The sequence below is a fragment of the Pristiophorus japonicus genome, chromosome 14 (genome assembly GCF_044704955.1).
Source record: "Pristiophorus japonicus isolate sPriJap1 chromosome 14, sPriJap1.hap1, whole genome shotgun sequence".
NCBI classification, from domain to species: Eukaryota; Metazoa; Chordata; class Chondrichthyes; family Pristiophoridae; genus Pristiophorus; species Pristiophorus japonicus.
The window spans coordinates 33,530,729-33,555,495 of NC_091990.1; the positions used below are offsets into that span (position 1 = coordinate 33,530,729).

The following is a 24,767-nucleotide window of genomic DNA, read 5'->3' on the forward strand; positions in this document are numbered from 1 at the left end:
GTTCAGGTCACATGTTCTTAACCCCCTCCCACATCGTGACGACAATCTGCTACCCCACCCCACCCCCCCCAATACTTCAGGATTCCTCTCCTCAGTCCCTGGGATCTGCTCTCCCGTACTTCCACATCCCCCTTGATCAGCTGCCAACTTAGATCCTTACATTCTCCCAGCACTTCGATGGGCCTACTCTACTGTTCCCAGATCACACATCACTTACATTACTCTCACCCAGATCCTCCGATATTCCAGTAAGTGCTTGAACCTCCCCCACCATCTCCCTGCCCCTCTATATTCCCCCAAATAAATACTCTAAAACCTAGGAACAGCCTCCACTGCTTCCACATCTGGCAGGCCTATCTTCCCAATACAGAGACTGCCCCAGCATTTGCCAATTCCAAAGCCTCTCACTTCAGGACTCAGACACCGTGAATTCTCCTGCACCCCACAAACCCTTTCAACACTTGTACACTCGGAAACCCACCCACTGCTACCAAATTACACCACCTCATCTGAAAGCCAGGAACCTTTCCCCTCGCCAGTGTTTCTAGATCACACAATCCTGTTTTAGCAAGATGCAACTCCAAATTCTTCCAAACCTGTTATCTCCCTTCTGGTAATACGAAACTGCAGACCACAATATAGTTCTAAACTCGATGACCCTCCCAGTCCTAAAGAATCTGAGTATTGTTTTCAAGCTCCAACAGTTCTGCCCCAATTATATTAAGCCCAGAGCAACCTCTCCATGCTTCCCAAGCCCAACATCCCCCTGGTCCTGCTCCCTCCATCCCCACTCCTGCTACTCACTTAATTGCAATCTGGTATATATTCCCTGTCATTTTCAAAAGGTCAATTTTTTTTAAAGCACATTAGCAAATCTCCCATGGTGTTGCTCACAGTTAAGTTGCAGGATGCATTTATGCAATATAATGTATAATTTAGTATCAGGGCCACTGATTTTCAGTATAATAAAAATGCAATTTAATACTGTAGGAGTCTTATTCATATTTTCACTCAAATTTGCTCTTCTTGCATGTAAACCATGCATTAGTGGCTGTAAACATCCATTTAGCTGTTTAAGTTTGTTTTATTTCTAACCTTTTTAAGCTAGAACTCAGAAGAAGATAGTAGGAGAGATGTTACAAGTTGCAGGTAGGTTGAAAGCAAGTTGTAGGAACTGCATGTAGTAATATCAATTGGTAGTGATACGAGTGAGAGTGGTCCGAAAGTCCAGGAACATTGGATGTAGGAATAAGATAGAATGGGCAAGGCTCTGAGAGAACAGAGGGGTAGCTGCAGGGTTTGAGAACACTGGGAAGGGAGTACCATGGATGATGGTTGGAGTGGGAGAGAAGTCCTGGGGTATAGGAACACCGACAGCAGGGAGGGCAGGAATTAGGTATGTGTATTCGAGGTGTGACAGCTGTGAGCTATGCAAATCTCTAAATTTGAATTATATAGTCAGTGTATTTCCCCAGGTCACAGCTGATGAAGCCCATGTGGAAAGTCCACCAACTGCAGTGGGAAAAGCTGCATTCCGAGCCATTGCTGGGAATTAGCTTAAAGTTCTTTAAGTGCTTTCAACAAATCCTAAGAATATTTTTCAAAGACAGCAATAGTGCTCAAGAAAATTTAAACAAGCTCCTGGCAACGTTTACAATTGCATGCTTGAGGCCTCAGATTTGAGGTTGGATTAAATCCTGGTCCAGTCACAAAGGGGAAGTAGAAGGGTGGGGGCCAGGGCAGTTGTGAAAGACGCGAGTGAGGACAATGCAAACAGCATTGGGCAACGTGACTGATTTTAATGGCTCCAAGGTGGATGGTGCTGTGGATAACATTGTCACCTCTCTTCAAAACCAAGTATGAAGGATTCAGATAATGTCTTGTGTCTCTCAAACATCTCACTTAAATGACAAATTACTCAAATATATGGCCATTATGTGGGCAAACACAGCAACCATTTTTCCAACAGCTGTGTCTCAAAAGCAGGTGAATAACCAGTCCATCTGTTTTCAGTGGTGATGGTTGAGGGACACTGGGGAATGCCCTCCTCTTCCTCGAATAGCGTCTTGGGGAGGATATGTAACATCCATCCAAATTAGAGGAAGAGGCAGACGAGGTCACGGTTTAGTTTCATCTGAAGGATGGTATCTCTGACACTGCAGCATTTTATCAGTATTGAACTGGTGTACCAGCCTGGATAAAATCATGGAGTGGGCTTGAACACAACCTTCTGACTCAGATGAAAAAGTAGCAGACACTAACTGAGTAAGGAATGAGTGGGGAAATATTGATGGCTGGATTTAAAGTATATACATTCTGATTATGTTAATTACAATGTAAGTGCTTCAGTTCTACAAGTTATTACTTTAAATACACCAAACACTGCAGTAGCGTTATTACTGTAATGTTTGTGAACTAAAAATGTGTAACAATCCAGGTCCAGGGAGACATGAATTTCCTTGAACCTAACTGTTGTCTAATTGATTTTTAAAAATCCCATTCTTGCATATACTGTATAAACTGAATACACATTAGACTGGTACTCACGTAAAATAAACCATTCCTTTGTGGCCAATGGTGCTGAACAGTTTGAAATTATGCAGTGACTCTGCATTAACCAATGGTCCCAAAATTAATCTGTAATTGTTTATGTAAATCATGGTGATCATTACAAGCTGCATTTGCATTGGGCTAAGTGTCACGTTAGCAGCAGTAACCAGATATGTGGCTCTCGTACAATTGGCAGCAACACCAAATTGCACTTGCCAGATTTGCTAAGAACCATGGTATGGAACTCATTTTTTAAAAAACTGAATTCCCCGAATGCGACAGGTTTGCTTTGATATTGTCGACAGATGCGCAAGACCTGCACGTTATAAAACCAGCGGCACTGACACAGCAGGACATTAATGCAAAGTTAGAGGGTTTCACTGGTCAGGCACAGGTTTATCTGCACTTTGAAATGGCAAACTGCTACATTTTTCTCCTCAATATATTACATATATATATATTTAACACTTATTTCCCCACCCCACCCCCAGCTTCTTTCATTCATTCAACATCGGTCCTCAATCTTTACATGTTCTCTTTCAGCCAGAATTCAGCAAAGCAGAAATCTTTAATCAAGATGCCATTCTGGACTTAACTAAACAGAGCTATGGGCAGAATTCAACAAATCAACTTCCACAGGCTAGACCATTTACAGTAGCCGCAAGGTATTGGTGAAAGTTGCAACATTTTAATAAATAAATGAGAGAACCTCAGTGTTATTTGCAATAGTTTGTTTTATCCTGCTCACTGGGTTTTCACTGAATTTAACATTACACATTTCCAGAGAGTAACTTGACTATTGCTGAACTTTTTGGAGGAGGGGGATTGGGAAGCTGCCACAGTAATCCTGCGGTCTCGGCTGCTCATTTCTTCGCCTTTAAAACAAGATACTAAGAACAGAAAGATCAGGCACTTGAATTGAGATTTTGTCAGGGCTAATCATGATACTAGGCCTGATTTTATTCCTTCTCCATTTCCAAAGCATAACTCGAAGCTGAAGCCATGGTTCAGAGAAAGGGACAGCTGGTTCCTGATATTAGATTCCCATCCATAGCAAAAATCAGCAATAGAGCATTGTCACATCATGTCTGCATCTTCTCCTCCCACTGGTGGCTTCTATACAAGTTTCACATAAAACATAAGAATTAGGAGCAGGAGTAGGCCATTCGGCTCATCGAGCCTGTTCCATCATTCAATAAGATCATGGCTGATCTTGTACCTCAACTCCACTTTCCCACCCGATCTCCATAAGAGTGCAAACATCTATCTATCTATCTCAGCCTTGTATATACTCAATGACTCTGCATTCACAGCCCTTTGGGGCAGATAATTCCAAAGCTTCACAACCCTCTGAATGAAGAAATTCCTCCCCTTATCCTGAGACTATGCCCCCTAGTTCTAGACTCTCCAGCCTAGGGAAATAGCCTCTCAGCATCTACCCTGTCAATCACCCTCAGAATCTTGTATGTTTAAATATGATCAGCTCTCATTTTTCGAAACTCGAGTGTATAGCCCCAATCTACTCACTCACACACTCCTCATAGGACAACCCTCTCTTCCCAGCAATCAATCTAGTGAACCTTTGTTGCACTGCCTCTAAGGCAAGTATAGCCTTCCTCAGATAAGGAGACCAAAACTGTGCACAGTAGTCCAGGTGTGGTCGCATCAAAGCCCTGTACAATTGTAACAAGACTTCCTTACTTTTGTACTCCAAACTCTCTTGCAATAAAGGCCAAAATATGATTTGCCTTCCTAATTGCTTGCTGTACCTGCATGCTAGCTCTGTCTAAGGACACCTAAATCTGTGAACATTTAATAGTTCCTGACCATTTAAAATATATTCTGTTTTTCTATTCTACCCACCAAAGTGAATAAACTCACATTTCCCCACATTATACAGGTGCAACATCGAGAATCCGGACCCTCGGGACCGAGGCCGTTCCGGATTCCGGGCTTTCGATCGTCTTTGACGTCACGAATCCAGAAACACCCGGAGCCCAGGTTTGGATATTTCCGGATTCGGAACGTTAGAAAGAGGGAGGGGGGGGGGGCGGGCCCCGCCGAGAAGATGTGCGGGCAGACCCCGCCGAGGTAGTGTTCGGATGGGCCCCGCAGAGGAGATGGCCTGGCGGGCGTGTTCGCACCGGCCGGCAAGGAGACCCCGAGGTAAGGGCAGCGAGGCGAGGCAAGAGATCCCGAGGATAGCAGGTCCAGATTCCGGAACATTTTACAGATTCCGGTAGACCCTGCCACCGATCGTCCGAGTCATTCCAGAACTCTGGATTTTCGATGCTGCACCTGGATTCCATCTGCCACCTTCTTGGCCACTCTTGTGTTCTCCTCATAGCTTACTTTCCCACCTAGCTTTATATCATCAGCAAACTTGGATACATTACACTCGGTCCTTTCATCCAAGTCTTTAATATAGTCATTAACATCCGGCAATAGGTTAAGTTTGTTGTTAACACTGAATTTTGCCAGCAGGAAGAAAGCAAGACAAGCAGTGCGACAAGTATTTAATCTGTTTGTTTGGCCTCGCACAGGAGTCATCATCATCATCATCATAGGCAGTCCCGCGAAACGAGGATGACTTGCTTCCACGCCAAAAAAAAGGATAAGTTCACAGGTGTTTCAATGAAGGACCTAATATTTGAGGTCCCGAACTACATCCTGAAGGGTGGAAGATGCCAGTGTGTGGATTTAAAAAAAAAACGTGAGGTGGCCGCTGCACACCAGCCACCACATGAGCTTGACAAGTTAGGTCTTGGTCCAGTGGCAAGGGTTATCCAAGATGACTGGAGACCTGCTCTGCTGCATGGACCTAGTGTGCACACATGTTGGAGTGTGGGCTGGCCCGTGCTGCCCCAGGGTCCCTGGTCCTGAACTCAATCACGTCCCTCTAGTCTCTCGCTGTTCCTTCGCCCCGACCTCGCTGCTCCCGCTAGATCTGCCCACGCTCCAATCACTGACCTGGACCTTGATGACGTCTCACAGGAGAGTATATGATTATTGGTGGGCGAGGTTGTTGTGAATCATGATGCTTAAGGCATCATTACTGTCTGGGGCAGGCTCGATGGAACAGCTAGTCTTTTCCTGTCAATTCTTTTGTACGTTTTTGGATTATCTGAAACATGCACCCTTGTATATGGGTCAGCTTGTATAGATTTAACAATTAGCCTAACCAGCAGGATATATTTCATTGGAGATCGTATAGGATGCCAACCACATTTTCCAGTTTAACTCGGTGGTAGCACGCTCACCTCGTTGATGGAAGATCATGGCCTTAAGCCCCACTCCACAGACTTCAGCAAATAATCAAGTCAAGTACTGAGGAATGCTGCATTGCCGAAGGTGCTGTCTATTGAGGAAATGTTAAACTGCTTGCTCATGTGGACATAAAATACCACATGATACTATTTGTAGAGGAGCAGCCATATTCTCCCAGTATCCTGGACCACATTTAACCCTCAAATTAACACTACCAAAACAGATTAGCTGGTCATTTATCTCATTGCATTTTGTGGAGCTTTGCTACATACAAATTGGCTACAATCTTAAACCTACATGACAGCAAAAGTAATGAATTGGCTGTGAAGCACTGTATCAATGCAAGTTTTTTCTTTCTTGCTTCCTCTGAAAGGTGGAAAATACCACAATTGGACCAATTCTTGCAGGCTAAAAAAAAAATCTAATTTATCTTGGTGGTAATTAATAAACAAGATACTGATTGAGCACAATAAGGATGACCCAGAATTGGTCTCATGCAATGTTTCCTTTAAGCTGCGCGGCAGCGCAACACTCGAGGTCCCGCACAGCCGGCTCACCGACTTTTAAATGGAAAAGCTGCGCATGTGCAGAATTGTGAATGGTCCGCGCAGCAGAGGGAACATTGGTCTCCTGCAATCTGGAAAATGAGAAGACTTTTAGATGTCTTGAGTTGTGAGGCAATGAACACTTCACTCCTCCCCCAGATGACCATGACACTGGTGAAATGAATCTGTGCAAGCTTATCATTGATGTGAAGGCTAGACTTCAGTTTCCAAGGTGACAGTCTCTTGCAATGTAAATATTATGGTACTGTAATCAACTTAGCTGGAGGTTGAACAATTTTTAAACATTTATTTTCTGTCATTTCACCAATGCCTTCCTTGCCTGGCCAATATTTATCCCTCAATCAACATTAAAAAAAAACAGATTATCTGGTCATTATCACATTGCTGTTTGTGGGAGCTTGCTGTGCGCAAAGTGGCTGCCGCGTTTCCCATATTACAACAGTGACTACACTTCAAAGGCACTTCATTGGCTGTAAAGTGCTTTGAGGAATCCGGTGGTCGAGAAACGCCCTATATAAATCCAAATCGTTCTTTCTTTCTAGCCTTTACACCGCCATGCCATTTATGAGCTCTAAATCATCCAAAACGCCACTGCACAGGACACCCCACATGTCACCCCTAGCCTCACTGACCTACAACATCTCCCGTCATCTAACAGAATGCAATTTAAAATCCTCATCCGCATCTACAAATCTTTCCACCGCATCACTAACTTTACCTCTACAACATTATCCAGTCTAGGAACCCCTGTCTTTCCTTCCAGCGGTTAGGACTCTGACCTCCTTTGTTCTCCCTCCCCACACCCAAACCCCTCCCCCACTTCACTCCATCATCATAGGCAGTCCCTCAGAGTCGAGGATAACTTGCTTCCACTCAAAGGTGAGTTTTCAGGTGACTGAGGAGTCCAATGCAGAACCTACCGTCTCTATCACAGGTGGGGCAGACAATGGTTGAAGGAGAGGGTGGCCGGGGAGCCTTGGTTGATACACGCTCTTTCCGCTGTGTATGCTTGGTTTCTGCTTGTTCTCGGCGATGGAACTCTAGGTGCTCAGCGCCCTCCCGGATGCTCTTCCTCCACTTTGGGCGGTCGTGGGCCAGGGATTCCCAAAAGTCAGTGGGGATGTTGTATTTTGTCAGGGAGGCTTTGAGGGTGTCCTTGAAGCACCTCCTCTGCTCGCCCAAGGCTCGCTTGCCATGTTGAAGCTCCATGCAGAGCGCTTGCTTTGGGAGTCTGTCGGGCATGCAGACGATGTGGTCTGCCCAACAGAGCTGATCGAGCGTGGTCAATGCTTCGATGCTGGAGATGATGGCCTGATCAAGAACACGGACGTTGGTGCGTCTGTCTTGCCAGTGGATTTGCAGGATCTTGTGGAGTCAGCGCTGGTGATATTTCTCCAGCGATTTGAGGTGTCTGCTGTATATAATCCATGTTTCTGAGCCATACAAGAGGGTGGGTATCACTAATGCCCTGTCGACCATGAGTTTGGTGCCAGAATTGAGGTCTTGGTCTTCAAACACTCTTCCTCAGGCGACCGAAGGCTGCACTGGCACATTGAAGGCGGTGTTGGAGCGAATACCTAGGAGAGGGAAGCACTGCTTCAAACCTCTCACTCCCACTCTCCACACCTTGGATCTCTCACCATCTCTGCGAAAGGTGCTGCTCAGCAGCCGAGCTTACGGCTCACATCCCACCGTAAACAATTGGGCCCATACAGTAGTGCTTGGTCTCCAGTCATCTTGGACCCCCTTGCCACTGGGCCAAGACCTCGCTCTGCTAAGTCCATGTGGTAGCTGGTGTGCAACGGCCACCCCACGTTAAAAGAACTCACGCACATGCATCTTCCACTCACTTCACGCCACCATAGCGCAAGCAGCAAAGCCGCCAGTTGTTTCTACTTCAATTCCTCCTGTCTCCTAAAAACACCTTTTAAAAGCCTTCTCAAAATCCATCTTTTCAGTCATAACTGCTAATTTGCCCACGACGACTCGGCATCGTTCTTTTTCTGTTCTGTAAAGTGCCTTTTCTGTGTTGAAGACCCAATATAAGTACAAATAGATTATTGTGGTAACTTTTTATGGTGTTAGATGCAGAGGGAAAATGTGAGCTTTCCAAGAGATGAAAAAAAAACTTTCATTCAAGTTGTATCAGAACCTTGTGTGCATAATTTGGGAAGTGTGTATAGTACTGTCCAACAATTTTTTTAAACTGTTAAAACTGAGTTTGGAAACCCAGATACAATTTCAACCTGGATGAAATAGCTTCTGCAGAATGTTTGAAAATTTCCTCAGCAATGTTTCTCACACTTTAAGTATCGTCTAGTTATGCATTTCTATACATTGCTGAATAAATGCATTCTTTTAAATGAACAATATACATCAGCCCAGTTAAGCTCAGTCAGTTATATAATTTGCCTTTGCCAGCTCCAAAAATTGCCTCAGGGTATTGGATGACCTGAATAGACTCCAGTGCTTTGGATACAAATTATCACAGTGCGTAATTGTACTGTCAAATTATACACTTAAACAATGACAAACATTCGCAGCAAAATACCACAAGATAATCATGAAGAAATATTACAATATATTTTAAACTGACTGACTCCTTCAGTCCAGATACAGAATTAAATGTTTTTATCAATAAATAACATGCTACAAATCCTTGGCAAACACATCCTCCATTTCTCCAAATGGTGGATAGATAAAACAAGATATAAAAATATTCGTAAAGATGGAATTTATTTTATTTTTTGATAAAGATAAATATTTTCAAGAAAAGATAATTAGTTACAAATAAAATAAAATTGAGATACACAACATTCAGGATCATCAAAAACACAAGCTGAAACAACAAAATAAAATATATTTTCCACGTTATTTTCCAACCTTTCCATCGAGCACCCCAGGCAATTTCCCCACATTATCCCCAGTAACTACTGTTGTCTGTAGTGCTTGAACCATTAGCTAACAAGCTTAGGAGAACTCTTCACGTACTCCGAAAAGCTGCAGAGCAGATACTATTATAGTCATACAATACCGACTGTTCATTGAAGCTTCTGTATGAAACTTCCCCAAATTCTGATCATATTATTTTACATTAGAAATACACAAAATGCCAGCATTTTCAGGCTACACTATGAAAGATGGGCATTATATGAGCTATTAGGAGATTTAGGACTCGAGAGTTAACCTAGTGTAATCCTCTGAGCTGTGTACTCTGCAAGCAAGATTCTGACAGCTGGCAACCAGTAAATGATAGTAAACATGCCAACACTGATCCTTAAACACAACATGCATGATCCAGTCAATTGATTAGATGTCATTGGCATTGATACAGGAATAAGACAAGGGCCACTAGTTTTAATAGTTGTATTGAATGCTTAGCAACAACTGCTGATGACCCCAGTCCAAAGTTCGAGGTCGAGTGCAAGACTGTGCAAGTGCATGCGTTAGTGTTAGAATCGGATCGTGCTCAGGCAAATAGCCTACAAATACTAATTTTCTAGGCACACGCAAGGAGAATGGTCAATTGGGAGAGGTACTTCAAGTGCCAAAATGTACGCACATTTTAAAGCTGCAAAAGAAAGGGTCCCTTTTATTTTCCACAATGTATTCTTATTAATAAGAGGGCAGGGTGAATCGGGAGCTAAAAGGTCAAGTCTGCTCTCTCAGGTTGACATAAAAGATCCCATGGCATTATTTCGAAGAGCAGGGAAGTTATCGCCGCTGTCCTGGGCAATATTTATCCCTCAATCATTAACAAAAACAGATTATCTGGTCATTATCACATTGCTGTTTGTGGAAGCTTGCTTGTGTGCAAATTGGCTGCCGCGTTTCCTAAACAACACTCCAAAAGTACTTAATTGGCTGTAAATCACTTTGAGATGTCCGGTGGTCGTGAAAGGCGTCATATAAATCTAAGTCTTTCTTTCTAACCTCCACTGAATAAAGCAAAGATTTAGAATTAAACTGGAATTTAATCCCTTCCAAAAAATCTTATGAATATAGAGTACCAGAACTGTTGTTATAAATGGTGTTTCCATGTCACTACTACTAGCTCACATACAGCAAACTGTGCTTTCTGCACACACTGTCCAACTCCTAAAGACATTATAAATTTAATGTCCCTAAATTATTAAGCTGAGAAACAGATGTTTAATTTAGTAACAGTAATCACATAGTAAAAAGTAGAACTGACTCTGTGTGTGCGCAATTGATGAGGATGGACAAATTAGATCATCAAATTACTTAACAAGACGATTAGACAAGTGTTGAATTAGCTTTCTGCTCAGTGGCACAAAAGGATTAAAAACCCCTCTGTAATATGTCCAAAGTGGTAGGATGTGAATTTTCACCTTTGATTCTTCACGTCAAATTAACACTCAACTGAATTATCAGGGAGAGGATGGGCATTTTTAACACTTCCCCAGGGAAAAAGAAAAATATAACTGATGGGTGGAGCATGTAGAGCAGGACTCATTTTGGTCATCTCAGGTGGAATTGCATGATTAGGTTACACACTATTTCTGGAATTTCTTTTCTCAAAAAACTCAAAACTATAGAAAACAACCGACTAATGCAGAAACACACTGACAAACGAAATATATTACAGTGACAGAAACTAATAATAAAAGAATACATTTGCATGCCATAATTAGCCCCAGTGCAAACACCAGGCCCTCACAATACTAAGATTCATTTTCAAAAGTAGACTGCAGTTGTGGACTCCTCTGAAGCCTCTACAATGTCTACACAGTATGAAGATCTAACACCACCTGTCAGGAAGATGAATCAATTTCCATAACCATTACAGTACTCCTCCATAATTCCACATAGAAATCAAAATACTTTTTATTACATCCAAGATTCCTGTTTCAAATGTTAATAACTTAACCAATGTATAAATAAATTACATGGGCTCCGGTGGAATATATTTATAGAACTCCTGGACCCAACTGAACATTATATGCCTGTGGCTTTATCACCCATGCTATGCAGCGGTGTCCACTTGTTATTTAAATATCTTTTTAGACTGGGACTTCTGTGGTATACTGTATGCGAACAATCATTGAATTACTCCCTTCAGTTGGCTCACTCAGAACCTCTAGCAGGGAACAGTACAACAGCACTGGCAGAATTCTGGGAGCAGTTCAACTACCCACCCTCTGAACTCAACTGAGGAATGCCACATGGTGTGGGAGAAATAAGTGCAAGAAGCTGAAAAATAGAAATTAATATAGGATATGAACAGTTATGAATATATACAACAGGTTCATTATTTATCCAAAAAATATGGGGACCAGTATGACTGAAACCTATGGGCTCAATTTTGCCCAAGCCCGTTTTCTGGCATATTGCCAGAGTTACACCCATTTTTTTAGGCCAGAAATAGTTTGCCAAAGTTTCCCCGATGTATAATTCAAAGTTGGCAGCACGCAGCATGTCCAGTCGCCTCGGGGGGGGGGGGGGGGGGGGGTCGAGCCTGCTGTCTGCGCTGAAAAGGTGATGCTGCGCCTTCTGCGCATGCGCAAGAAAAAAAAGTGTGACATTTTTGACGTTATTTCAATGGACGCAGTACAGCTCCAGGTTGGCAATCGGCCATTTTTAAAGAGTCGGTTGTGTGTGTGAGAAGAAGTGCTGTGAGAGAACATTGGAAAAAATCGGATCTGCAGCAATACAAGATGCAACGCGGTGCAAGGAACTATAATTTCTTACAGGATGAAGTGGAGGCACTATATTACTGTGATTGAGGCCAGATGGCAGGAGCGGGACCACCAGCAGAGATCACACAAAGAAATGAAGAAACGCTGGAACCAAGTTGCAGAAGATTACTGCGCAATGGTGACCACCACGAGATCTGGAGGCCCATGTAAAAAATGGCAGGACCTTAGTTAAATAGTTAGTGTAAGTAATATTTTCATTTATTCAATGCAATTGCAATTGTAAATGTGACCAGCTATATATGTCCCATCCAGCAGAAAGACACCCTCTCTAAAAAGTTACATTTTCATCTTTGCAGAGAAAGGTGGCACATAATAAAAGGGAAAGAACTCGAACAGGAGGAGGCCCGGCAAATCTGCAGCCACCGACACCATTGGAAGAGAGGGTCGCTGCTTTGATGGGGTCTGCCTGGAGAAAAGCAGCCACCACTGCACAAGCTGGGCCCACACTCGAGGGAGGGGGTAAATCCTGCAAATTACAGTCTGGCTTTGCTAAATGTTAAGTACCGCGCGGGCTAGCCATGCTTCGGTTCATGGAGATGTCTCCGTCAGCTACGCTTCGGTTAATGCAATGTGCTATCATTCATCGTGCTCCTTCAAATCAGCCTGCTGCCTGCACTGTGAGGGCCTACTCATGCCCCCTCCTCTGCTACTAAACATGTGTCTGTGTTCTGTTATATTTTGCAGAACTTGAGGCTGACCCTGACGATGCAAAAAAAGATTCAGACGAGGACGAGCCTGAAGAGAACATCTTCCAAGCCCACCCTCCAGACCAAGAGCATGGGGATGAGGGGGAGGGGATGGAGATGGATGAAGCCCCCACTGTTTTACTGACTTTGGGGGAAGTGCAGGTGCCGCCCATTGAGGTGCCAGCCCCTTCCGTGACTAGTGGTTTGAGTGTTGGTGGGACATTCCATGGTTTCCTAACGTCCGAAGCTGCGGGGCCCAGTGGTGGGGTGCGAGCCACACCTGTGGGGAGGAGGGGAAAGAGCTTGACCGTGCTCTCCTGAGGTGCAGGATGTAACAGATGTGGTTCAGATGATGGCAATGAGTGGGGAGAGCATTGACCTTACGCGATCACTCCTGCACATCATCAGTGGGGTGGGTGATGATGTGCGGGACTGGCGGGAGAAGTAACAGCAAGCTCACGAGAAATGGGAACGATGTCTGGGACCATGAGTGAGGGAATATCCCAGTCAACTGAAACCATGTCAGTGTCCATGAGGGAGGGAATGTCACAGGTAGCTGATGCGCTGTCAGTGAACATCAGGGAGGGAATGTCAGAGATGGTGCAAACACAATCGCTGAACGTGAGGGAGGGAATGTCACAGATAGTTGAGACAGTTTTGCTCAACATGAGGGAGGGAATGTTGCAGGTCGGTGAGACACTGTCAGGGTGCATGAGGGATGGCATGTTGGAGTTAGCTGCTGCAATAAGAGAACATGCCCAGACCCTGCGCCCATCGACAGGATCAACTGCCTCTCCCATTCCAATCCCCAGACCAGCCTCTGAAGAGCTCCAAGCCGGGCACTCCACATTTCCACCTGCTGCCGCCCCCCCCCCCCACTCCTCAACAGGTGCACACTACCCGAGATCCTAGAAAGAATAAGCTTGGTACCAACCCCAGAAACACTGCGCCACTGCCTGCGAGCAGGGATGGAGTCACCAAGAACAAACTCGGCGGGCAGTCTCAGAATAAGGTGGAGGAGAGATGGGTGCAATCATTCTTTGCTGCTGTTGTTGGTATTGTTGTTATTATTTTTACTGTTGTAACTGTTGGTCCGAAATTAAAAGATTTTTGTAAGCTATGTAAATTTACAAGTTTAAAAGTTAGTAAGTGATCTTAAAATTTTTAAGGTGATCTTAAGAGTTTGTAAGTGATCGTTACTGAAAACTTTAAAGTTTGATACAAGAATAGTTTTATTAAAGTTAAGTTAATTACAAAGAACTGTTTGTTAAACTTTTGAAGAAGATACATTTTCATTAAATCTGAATCATTTTCATTATTTGTTCCATTAATAACACAGCTTTTGAAGTAAATAAGAATCATTTCCATCATTTGTTCCATTGACACAACACAACATTATGGAACAGGTCCAAACAGTAAATATGGTCCATGTGGAATAGTTGTCACTGAGCCTTCAGGCAGCAAAACGTTCACAGATGAGCTGCTGGCGCAAGGCTCGAGCAATCGTTAAAGGAGCACGATGGCCCGCCCTCCACCACCATCGTGCTCCGGGTTCAGCCACTTGCATGGCTTCCTCGTCCTCCTGCTCATCATCTGCATCTTCCTCATCATTATCATCAGCCACTCTTACCGCAGGTGGGTCTTCTCCTATCAGCTATTTCTGCCTCATGATGGCTAAAGCTATGCAGCACAGAACAGTGAACTGACCGACAATCTCAGGGGAGTACAGCAAGTAGCCTCCGAAATGGTCCAGGCATCGGAAACACTGTTTCAAGATGCCAATGGTCCTCTCTATGATGCTGCGCGTCGCAATGTGCGACATGTTGTATTCCGGGTCAGCTTCCGTCCGGGTTATGTGAAAGGGTGTTGTTATGAGCCAGGTGGCGAGGCCATACTTTATTCTCCCAGTAGCCACCGCCCCCCGCCATCTAATTGCAGTCTTGTGACTCCTCCCCTTCTCCGCCTCTTCTCTCCCCCCCCCCCCCCGCCCCCACAAACTCATTGCAGTCTTGTGCCTAGTGCAGCAGCCTTCCGATCGCTACCTCTCTCTCCTCCCCTCTCCCCACCACCCCCCCCAGGCTTGTTTTCCAGCTGAGCCCCGAGCCCGTGTCCGGGCGAGAGGCCGATGCTACAACCCTTCAGCCCTGCTTGAAGATGTTCAGTGGTGGCGTGCGAGTAAAAAAAAAAATGAAAACTTCAGAAATCCATGAAACTTCCATGTAGTCAGTTGAAAGGTAAAAAAAGTTGAACTTTATTATGGATATTTCAAGTGTTACGACTCCCTTCAAAAATTTCGATGAAAAACAATGGCGTCTTTCAGCACCGATTTTTCAATGTGCGCTGCTTTCTGTTAACTCACCAGAAGGTTTTTTTGAGAGTGGCCAAATACACCGACCTAGGATAGAAACTTTTTAGGCAAACTGCGAAAAATGCTGAAAACTGACGCAGACATGAGGGAACGTCATAATGTCAAAAAAACCTAACGTAGAAAAATTGTAACTAAAGCAGTTATGCCAGTGCAGATTCCAGGGGAAACTTTGAATTAAATAATTACGCCAGAAAAAACGTTCCATGCCAAAAAAATGGCACAACTGACCCGGGAAAATTGAGCCCCATATGTTATTGCAAACTATTTTCTACAGCCTCTCCTTAAAATGTCAATAACTATTCTTTCCTCAAACATCTAGCAGCTGGTAGCTGACAGTATAAACATAATTATGAAAGTGTTATCAAAGCAGTAATCACAGGCTGATACATTTGGAAGGTACAAGGTACAAGGAATCTATATTAATGACTTGGATGAAGGGTAATGTAGCCAAGTTTGCTGATGATACAAAGATGGGCGGGAAAGCAAATTGTGAGGACACACAAAATCTGCAATGGGATATAGACAGGCTAAGTGAGTGGGCAAAAATTTGACAGATGGAGTATAATATGGCAAAATGTGAAGTTATCCACTTTGGCAGAAAAAATAGAAAAGCAAATTATAATTTAAATGGAGAAAAATTGCAAAGTGCTGCAGTACAGAGAGACCTGGGGGGCCTTGTGCATGAAACGCAAAAAGTTAGTATGCAGGCATAGCAAGTAATCAGGAAGGCAAATGGAATGTTGACCTTTATTGCAAGGGGATAGAGTATAAAAGCAGAGAAGTCCTGCTACAACTATATAGGGTATTGGTGAGGCCACACCTGGAATACTGTGTACAGTTTTGGTCTCCGTATTTAAGGAAGGGTATACTTGCATTGGAGGCTGTTCAGAGAAGGTTCACTAGGTTGATTCCAGAGGTGAGGGGGTTGACATGAAAGGTTGAGTAGGTTGGGCCTATACTCATTGGAGTTCAGAAGAATAAGGGGTGATCTTATCGAATCATACAAGATATTGGGCCCAAGTTTCCACATGATTTGCGCCTGATTTTTAGGGGGGGGTGGGAGGGAAGGGAGCCAACGAACGCGGGCGGGCGGGAGCCGACCGAACGCGGGGGTGGGGGGGGAGAAGAGGGAAGGGAGCCGACGAACGCGGGGGGGGGGAGGGAAGGGAGCCGACGAACGCGGGAGGGGGGGGTGGGGGGGAGGGAAGGGAGCCGACGAACGCGGGGGGTGGGGGGGGGGGGGGGGGGGAAAAGAGAGCTGATGAACGCGGGCGGGAGCCGACCGAACGACGGGGGGGGGAAGGGAGCCGACCGAACGCGGGCGGGAGGGAACCTACCGAACGCGGGGGGGGGGGGAGGGGGAGGGAGCCGACCGAACGCGGGGGGGGGGGGGAGGGGGAGGGAGCCGACCGAACGCGGGGGGGGGGGGGGGGGGAGGGGGAGGGAGCCGACCGAACGCGGGGGGGGGGGGGGGGGGGAGGGGGGGGAGGGAGCCGACCGAACGCGGGGGGGGAGGGGGAGGGGGGGGGGCGAGAATGGAGCCGTTCCAGACCGCTGGCGGGAAAGAGAGAAGGCTGCAGGAAGCCTCAGAAATTAAGGAGCCATTTCCCGACGGCAAAAGACGGAGGTCGTCGGGAAACGGCTGCCTCAACTTTCTGAGGCTTCCTGCAGCCTTCTCACTGCTACAAGAGGCCTCTGTGCTGATGGCAATGTACTTTTATTTAAAAAATTTTAAAAACTAAACAGCTACAAAGAACTACAAAAATGGCCGAGTGCCAATGTTTTTTTCACACTGAGCATGCGCGAACGCTCCAACGCGCACGTGCAGCATTGCCGGCAGGAAAAAAACTAATTTAAATAGTACCCGCCCCCTCCCACTTACAAAATCGGCGCGAGTGTAGGCTCCGTCCCCCTGCACGCCGCGCCAGGCAGACAAGGAGCTGAAGAACGCTCCAGAATCGGGATTTTTTTTTTAGGCGCCGTTTTAAGGCGCGAAAAACGGGCGCGCCCAGCTTGGAGGGGCGCCCGTTTTTTTTCTTGTGGAAACTTGGGCCCAATGAGGGGGCTCGACAAGGTGGATGCAGAAATGATATTTCCACTCAGGGGAAACTAAAACTAGGGGACATAGTCTCAGAATAAGGGGCCGCCCATTTAAAACTGAGATAAGGAGGAATTTCTTCTCTCAGAGGGTTGTAAATCTATGGAATTCTCTGCCCCAGAGAGCTGTGGAGGCTGGGTCATTGAATATATTTAAGGCAGAGATAGACAGATTTTTGAGCAATAAGAGAATAAAGGGTTATGGGGAGCGGGCAGGGAAATGGAGTCGAGTCTATGATCAGATCGGCCATGATCTTATTAAATGGCGGAGTAGGCTCGAAGGGCCACGTAGCCTATTCCTGCTCTTATGTTCTTATGAAATAGCTGATTATCACACAGATGAATTAGCTTATGGAATCCGTACTGGATTGAATTAGCATTTTGACAGACAATTGCTTGTATTGAAATTAAATATCTACGATTAGATCGGATGGTGCAACTTACTTGTAAATGAACTCAACATGGTCAGACAGAAGCAGACGTACAGCAGATGCATAAGCTTTGAAACACATGTCCACCTAAGGAACGTTCCAATGATTACAGAAGACATCACAGGGATAAGAAAACCTTCCAGCCTCCTGTCCATGGCCACCATGTTACTCAAGTAGAAAAGCACCTATAGAGTAACAAAAAAAACAGATCAGATTTGAATATAACACGAATCTGCCATGTATTTGCTATGTAGGTCACATCTTCCCGATTTGTGCATCACTATTCTACAGCACACTTGCATCTGCATACCATCATTAGTTGCACAATCAGAAGCTGAACCTACAACATCGCTGATGCACTTGGAGGGAAATTCACTTTGTCCTGATTTTCTGTGGTTCAACCCTCAGAAAATCTACTACCTGCCAAGAAAATGCAAGATTATGTTAGCTGCTTTTGGTACTATCGCCCTTTTGTAAATCCACATAAGATGCGATCAACTCAATCTGTGTGGAGAAACTCACAGGGAGTGGTTTCTTGAAAAATGTTTCAAAACAGACCATTGCAAGCACTGTTAACTCTGTGTCACACTTCTTTCCATCCCCCTATTTATGACGGAAAACTCCTCACAGATTGCATTGCACAATCATGTCACTGAATTCCTGCAGTTCTCTTAAAATGCTTTCTGAATTTCTAATGTCAAAAACAACGAAGTAAAACATTACATATTTCATGACAACATAATTAAATTTATCATTTCATTTGTTCTTTGTGTTTTAATGCCCTCATTAAAAAAAAAAATCTTGGTTTAGACTTGACATTTTTGTCAGAACAGTGACCTTGTGAGCACAATTTGGACTGTGCAGCCTAAGCGTGAACAGTATACCTAATGTTCCATGATACATCATTACCATTCAGTGAGCTCTACTGGGGATTAATTTTCCTTTAGCTTTTAGCAGTTTCTGCTCAAAGGTTTATGACAATTATTTGAAGAAAAGCTTGCGGGCAAATTCCAAAGCTTTATTAAGGTAAAATTCTTCTTTTTTTAAAAAAAAGTGTGCATGTGGTTAAAAAAAAGCAAATTCACTTTACACATCTTTGTAGTTTTTGCTTTAAGTTCTATAAACTTCAAGAGCAAGAAAGTTACAGAAGTGTCACTCATGCGAGGAGTATTCGGAATAAGGTGGATGAATTAACTGCGCAGACAGCAGTTAACGGATATGATGTAATTGGCATCGCGGAGATATGGCTCCAGGGTGACCAAGGCTGGGAACTCAACATCCAGGGGTATTTCAACATTTAGGAAGGAAGGCAGAGAGGAAATGGAGGCGGAGTGGCGTTGCTGGTTAAAGAGGAAATTAATGCAATAGTAAAGAGGGACATTAACCTGGATGATGTGGAATCGATATGGGTGGAGCTGCAGAATACCAAAGGACAGAAATCACTAGTGGGAGTTGTGTACAGACCACCAAACAGTAGTAGTGAGGTTGGGGACAGCATCAAACAAGAAATAAGGGATTGTGCAATAAAGGCACAGCTGTTATCATGGGCGACTTTAATCTACATATTGATTGGGCTAACAAAACTGGTAGCAATGTGGTAGAGGAGGATTTCCTAGAGTGCATTAGGGATGGTTTTCTAGACCAATATGTCGAGGAACCAACTAGAGAGCTGGTCATCCGAGACTGGGTGATGTGTAACGAGAAGGGACTAATTAGCAATCTTGTTGTGCGAGGCCCCTTGGGGAACAGTGACCATAATATGATAGAATTCTTTATTAAGATGGAGAGTGACACAGTTAATTCGGAAACTAGGGTCCTGAACTTAAGGAAAGGTAACTTCGACGGTATGAGATGTAAATTGTCTAGAATAGACTGGCAAAGGATACTTAAAGGGTTGATGATGGATAAGCAATAGCAAACATTTAAAGATCACGTGGATGAACTTCAGCAATTGTACATCCCTGTCTGGAGTAAAAATAAAATGGGGAAGGTGGCTCAACCGTGGCTAACAAGGGAAATTAAGGATAGTGTTAAAACCAAGGAAGAGACATAAATTGGCTAGAAAAAGCAACAAACCTGAGGACTGGGAGAAATTTAGAATTCAACAGAGGAGTACCAAGGGCTTAATTAAGAGGGGGGAAATAGGAGTACGAGAGGAAGCTTGCAGGGAACATAAAAACTGACTGCAAAAGCTTCTATAAATATGTGAAGAGAAAAAGATTAGTGAAGACAAACGTAGGTCCCTTCAGGTGAATTTATAATGGAGAACAAAGAAATGGCAGACCAATTGAACAAATATTTGGATTCTGTCTTCACGAAGGAATACATAAATAACCTTCCGAATGGACTAGGGGACAGTGGGTCTAGTAAGAAGGAGGAACTGAAGGATATCCTTATTAGGCGGGAAATTGTGTTAGGGAAATTGATGGGATTGAAGGCCGATAAATCCCCGGGGCCTGACAGTCTGCATCCCAGAGTATTTAAGGAAGTGGCCCTAGAAATAGTGGATGCATTGGTGATCATTTTCCAACAGTCTATCGACTCTTGATCAGTTCCTATGGACTGGAGGGTAGCTAATGTAACACCACTTTTTAAAAAAGGAGGGAGAGTGAAAACGGGTAATTATAGACCGGTTAGCCTAACATCAGTCGTGAGGAAAATGTTGGAATCACTCATTAAGGATGAAATAGCAGCGCATTTGGAAAGCAGTGTCAGGATCGGACCAAGTCAGCATGGATTTATGAAAGGGAAATCATGCTTGACGAATCTTCTGGAATTTTTTGAGGCTGTAACGAGTAGAGTGCACAAGGAAGAACCAGTGGATGTGGGGTATTTGGACTTTCAAAAGGCTTTTGACAAGGTCCCACACAAGAGATCGGTGTGCAAAATCAAAGCACATGGTATTGGGGGTAATGTGCAGACATGGATAGAAAACTGGTTGCCAGACAGGAAGCAGAGAGTCGGGATAAACAGGTTCTTTTCAGAATGGCAGGCAGTGACTCGTGGAGTGCCGCAGGGCTCAGTGCTGGGACCCCAGCTCTTTACAATATACATTAACGATTAAGATGAAGAAATTGAGTGCAATATCTCCAAGTCTGCAGATGACACTAAACTAGGTGACGGTGTGAGCTGTGAGGAGGACGCTAAGAGGCTGCAGGGTGACTTGGACAGGTTAGGTGAGTGGGCAAATGCATGGCAGAGGCAGTATAATGTGGATAAATGTGAGGTTATCCATTTTGGGTGCAAAAACACGAAGGCACAATATTATCTGAATGGCGGCAGATTAGGAAAAGGGGAGATGCATCGAGACCTGGATGTCATGGTTCATCAGTCATTGAAAGTTGACATGCAGGTACAGCAGGCGATGAAGGCGGCAAATGGTATGTTGGCCTTCATAGCTAGGGGATTTGAGTATAGGAGCAGGGAGGTCTTACTGCAGTTGTACAGGGCCTTAGTGAGGCCTCACCTGGAATATTGTGTTCAGTTTTGGTCTCCTAATCTGAGGAAGGACGTTCTTACTATTGAGGGAATGCAGCGAAGGTTCGCCAGACTGATTCCAGGGATGGCTGGATTTACATATGAGGAGAGACTAGATCAACTGGGCCTTTATTCACTGGAGTTTAGAAGGATGAGCGGGGATCTCATAGAAACATATAAGATTCTGGCGGGACTGGACAGGTTAGATGTGGGAAGAGTGTTCCCGATGTTGGAGAAGTCCAGAACCAGGGGACACAGTCTAAGGATAAGGGGTAGGCCATTTAGGACGGAGATGAGGAGAAACTTCTTCACTCAGTTGTTAACCTGTGGAATTCCCTGCCGTAGAGAGTTGTTGATGCCAGTTCATTGGATATATTCAAGAGGGAGTTAGATATGGCCCTTATGGCTAAGGGGATCAAGGGGTATGGAGAGAAAGCAGGAAAGGGGTACTGAGGGAATGATCAACCATGATCTTATTGGATGGCTGTGCAGGCTCGAAGGGCCGAATGGCCTACTTCTGCACCTATTTTCTAAGTTTCTATGCTTCATATAATGTTACTCCAATTTTCAAAATAAAATTAATTTTGAAATCACTAATTAGAAGGCTACTGTCCTGATTTTCTTGAACAACTTATTTGGGTACCTCTGGTCTAGAATGAGCACCAGTCGACCCCAGTGTGACAGATGACACAAGTACCTTGACTTCTAAAGTCTTCAAGACTCTGCACAACTAAGAAGGTTGGGATTAAGGGTTGCTAAGGGACTGCTGCCTAACAATATTGTACATGTAAATAAACATCATTTTGAACAAAGAAAAAGTAAATCCATCTTTAGATATTATGCACATACAAATAGTTATCAGCATGGAAACAAAACTATTTATGCACCGATTAATCCAAAAGATAGTTGCTCCATTTTACTCTTCAGTAATCGTAAGAGTATCTTAATGCTTTAACTGTACATTTTGGAATGCAAATTGCAGATTTGTAAAGCAATTGCAGAGTAGAAAGGACTACCAATACACCTTTTAGTAATTGGTTCCCCAATTATTTCACATTCTAACTGTCCCGAATGAAAACTAGGTAATTCCCTATTTGAAACAGTAGTTTTCACACAAGATACTTTTTACACAAAGGAAATGCAACAAATAAGAAAGCCGATGTCTCCAAACAGTTTTCTCTTTCAATGCCATTCACTGCAAAGGCATTTTTTTCTACACTGGAATATACTTGTGTTCACACACTGGACTGTCACTCATACCCCAGACATTCTGCCTTTGCGTATCAGGCAACTGGCAACAAAGCCTAGAAATCAGTTGTTTGATTTGCACAACCAACCATTCCTAAAACTAACCTTTACCATAAAAACCTGAACATTTTTACAGTGCCACTTAGAAGAAAATATTTAAATGGACTAACTGGCTATCTTACCTATACATCAGCAACATATTTTGCAACAACTGGGAGCACTGCGATTTTAATTTTAAAAATGATTTCGCGATGTCAGTATTGAGAAACTGAGCAGGATTTCAGATTGCATTAGCAGCAATATTCTGTTAACTATGACATTGGCATACATTATACCGGATTCAATACACAACAAGGAAACAATAGGATACTGCACATAGTTTCACCCACAAACGGGTTATAAAGAGCCTATTCATGAACAAAGCTCGCTTAACATCCCTCTCCTCTCTGTTCTATTCAGATCACAAATAAATCTGTTGTATTAGTTATTAACTTAAACTTATGTAGGCAGACTCAGAACTGTAAAGCAGAGTGATTCTCAATTGTGGGGAATGGCAAAAAAGTTAAAATTTATAAAACAGAGGATATCTCTCCAAATAAGTTGGCTGGGAAAAATAATCTTTAAATTACATTTGCAGCACTGTGGCTGGTTGTACATAGAAAACCACATTTTTGTGGTAACCCAGGAAACACCAAATAACAGAATCTGCAACTTCTGAGATGCTAAAACTATCCGAAGAAGAGCAGGGAGTTCTCCGTGTGTCCTAACTTAAATATATTTCTCAACCAACATTACTTTAAAAATCCTGATTATCTGGTCGCTTACCTCAGTGCTGTGCTCAAACTGATTGTTGTGTTTCCTACATTACAACAGTGATCACACTTCTAAAGTACTTCATTGGCTATAAAGTGCTTTGGGGTGTGCCGACATTGGGAAAGGCGCTACATAAATGTAAGTTTTTCTTCTTCCTCCAATTAAAGCTTTAAGTGACCACCAAACTGACGCTAAACACTGAAAATCTTCTAATACAAATTTTTTTTATTTACTCTGCCGAGACAGCAAAACTTCCAGCAGAGGTCCGGCAAGTTTCCTGAAGCATTTTAATTTCTAAGAAAATTTATTCGCAATTATATGTTGAAAAAATGCCTTTTGATAGATTACTTTTTACATCTGCAAATTGAACACAGTCGGCCTGCCTCAGACCTTCATAGCTCTCCAGCTCCATCTGCCCTTTAATTACGTTAGACCTAGCTTTTGGCTGTATTGTCCAAGTGTCTCTCCAAACAGGAGTCTATTAAATAAAGTAACATTTCTTATTTTTCTTGGTAATTGTTATCATCATACCAATAGCTACTGGGGAGTAAGAGGTAATGACAATTCTTTGCTGGAGTTCGGCTTGAAAAAGTTTTGAAAATCACCAGATTGGCACAACATCTGTTGTGACTAGCTACACTGCACATACTTAGACTACACAATCCAAATTCAGCTCACAGTCACAGGTCTAGGAAAACATATCAAGTCCATTTTTTTTAATATTAGGAATTTCAGTTACTGAGAAAGGAAATGGCATATCAACATGATTTTTAGGAAGCATTTCAAGTAAAATCCGGAGAGAGATCATTTAACTTTCACTGTAAAGTAGCAGTTATTGCGTCACTCGGGAGTCATGATAGCTTGAACATTGCAAAGCCGCAGTGTGTGAAAGCCTCTTAGTTATTTAAAGCATATATTGTACAATTAATTATACTGTAATTACCAACAGTTCAAGCTCAAGCAGTTTAACAACATTATCCTAATTCCAAGAGTCTTTTATTCTTGAAACAGAGCACAAACTCATGTTATTTAGAATATGGTGTGCAAATGAAACTCGTGGATTGACTTTATTCATTTTTTGGTAAATGTAATTTTGCCAGCAGCTAGGATCATGGAGAGCAACGCATGACAGGGTCTGTCAACTGAATTACATTATTTGAACTGAAATGATTTCCCTTTATTTTACTGCATGTGACAGGGGTTCAGCAGTCAGGGCTTCACAGTACCCTCTCACAGTCTTCAACTAATTAACCAACTATGATAAATTGTATTACATGGTATATTCTGTGACTCCCTATGAACAATGCCTGGGAGGTCACAAAGTACTTTTTGAATCATTCTACATACTGAAATGATATCTTTAGGACGAATTATAAAAAAGGTAGAGTAAGGGATGCAGTTTTAACCTTGGGGGATCTGACTCACAAGCTTTGCTCTTGTAGCTTGATGACACCTAAACCACATTACACTATTTTCACACCCAACTATTCTAAATGCACCATTTATATCCCTGCATTGTGGTACAATTAGTAATTCAACCACCT

The 24,767-nt window shown here is 43.5% G+C and overlaps 1 protein-coding gene across 4 annotated transcripts in view; it reads right to left on the bottom strand.

Annotated features, from left to right (window-relative positions):
- LOC139279847 (dyslexia-associated protein KIAA0319-like protein) overlaps positions 1-24,767 on the bottom strand; it is a 109,206-nt gene that overhangs the window by 81,076 nt on the left and 3,363 nt on the right. For all 4 annotated transcript variants that reach the window (XM_070899108.1, XM_070899107.1, XM_070899106.1 and 1 more), the window contains exon 2: positions 17,699-17,870. In XM_070899108.1, the coding sequence (XP_070755209.1) occupies positions 17,699-17,849 (151 nt within the window). In that variant the 5' untranslated portion in view covers positions 17,850-17,870. The remainder of the gene's footprint in view (positions 1-17,698; positions 17,871-24,767) is intronic.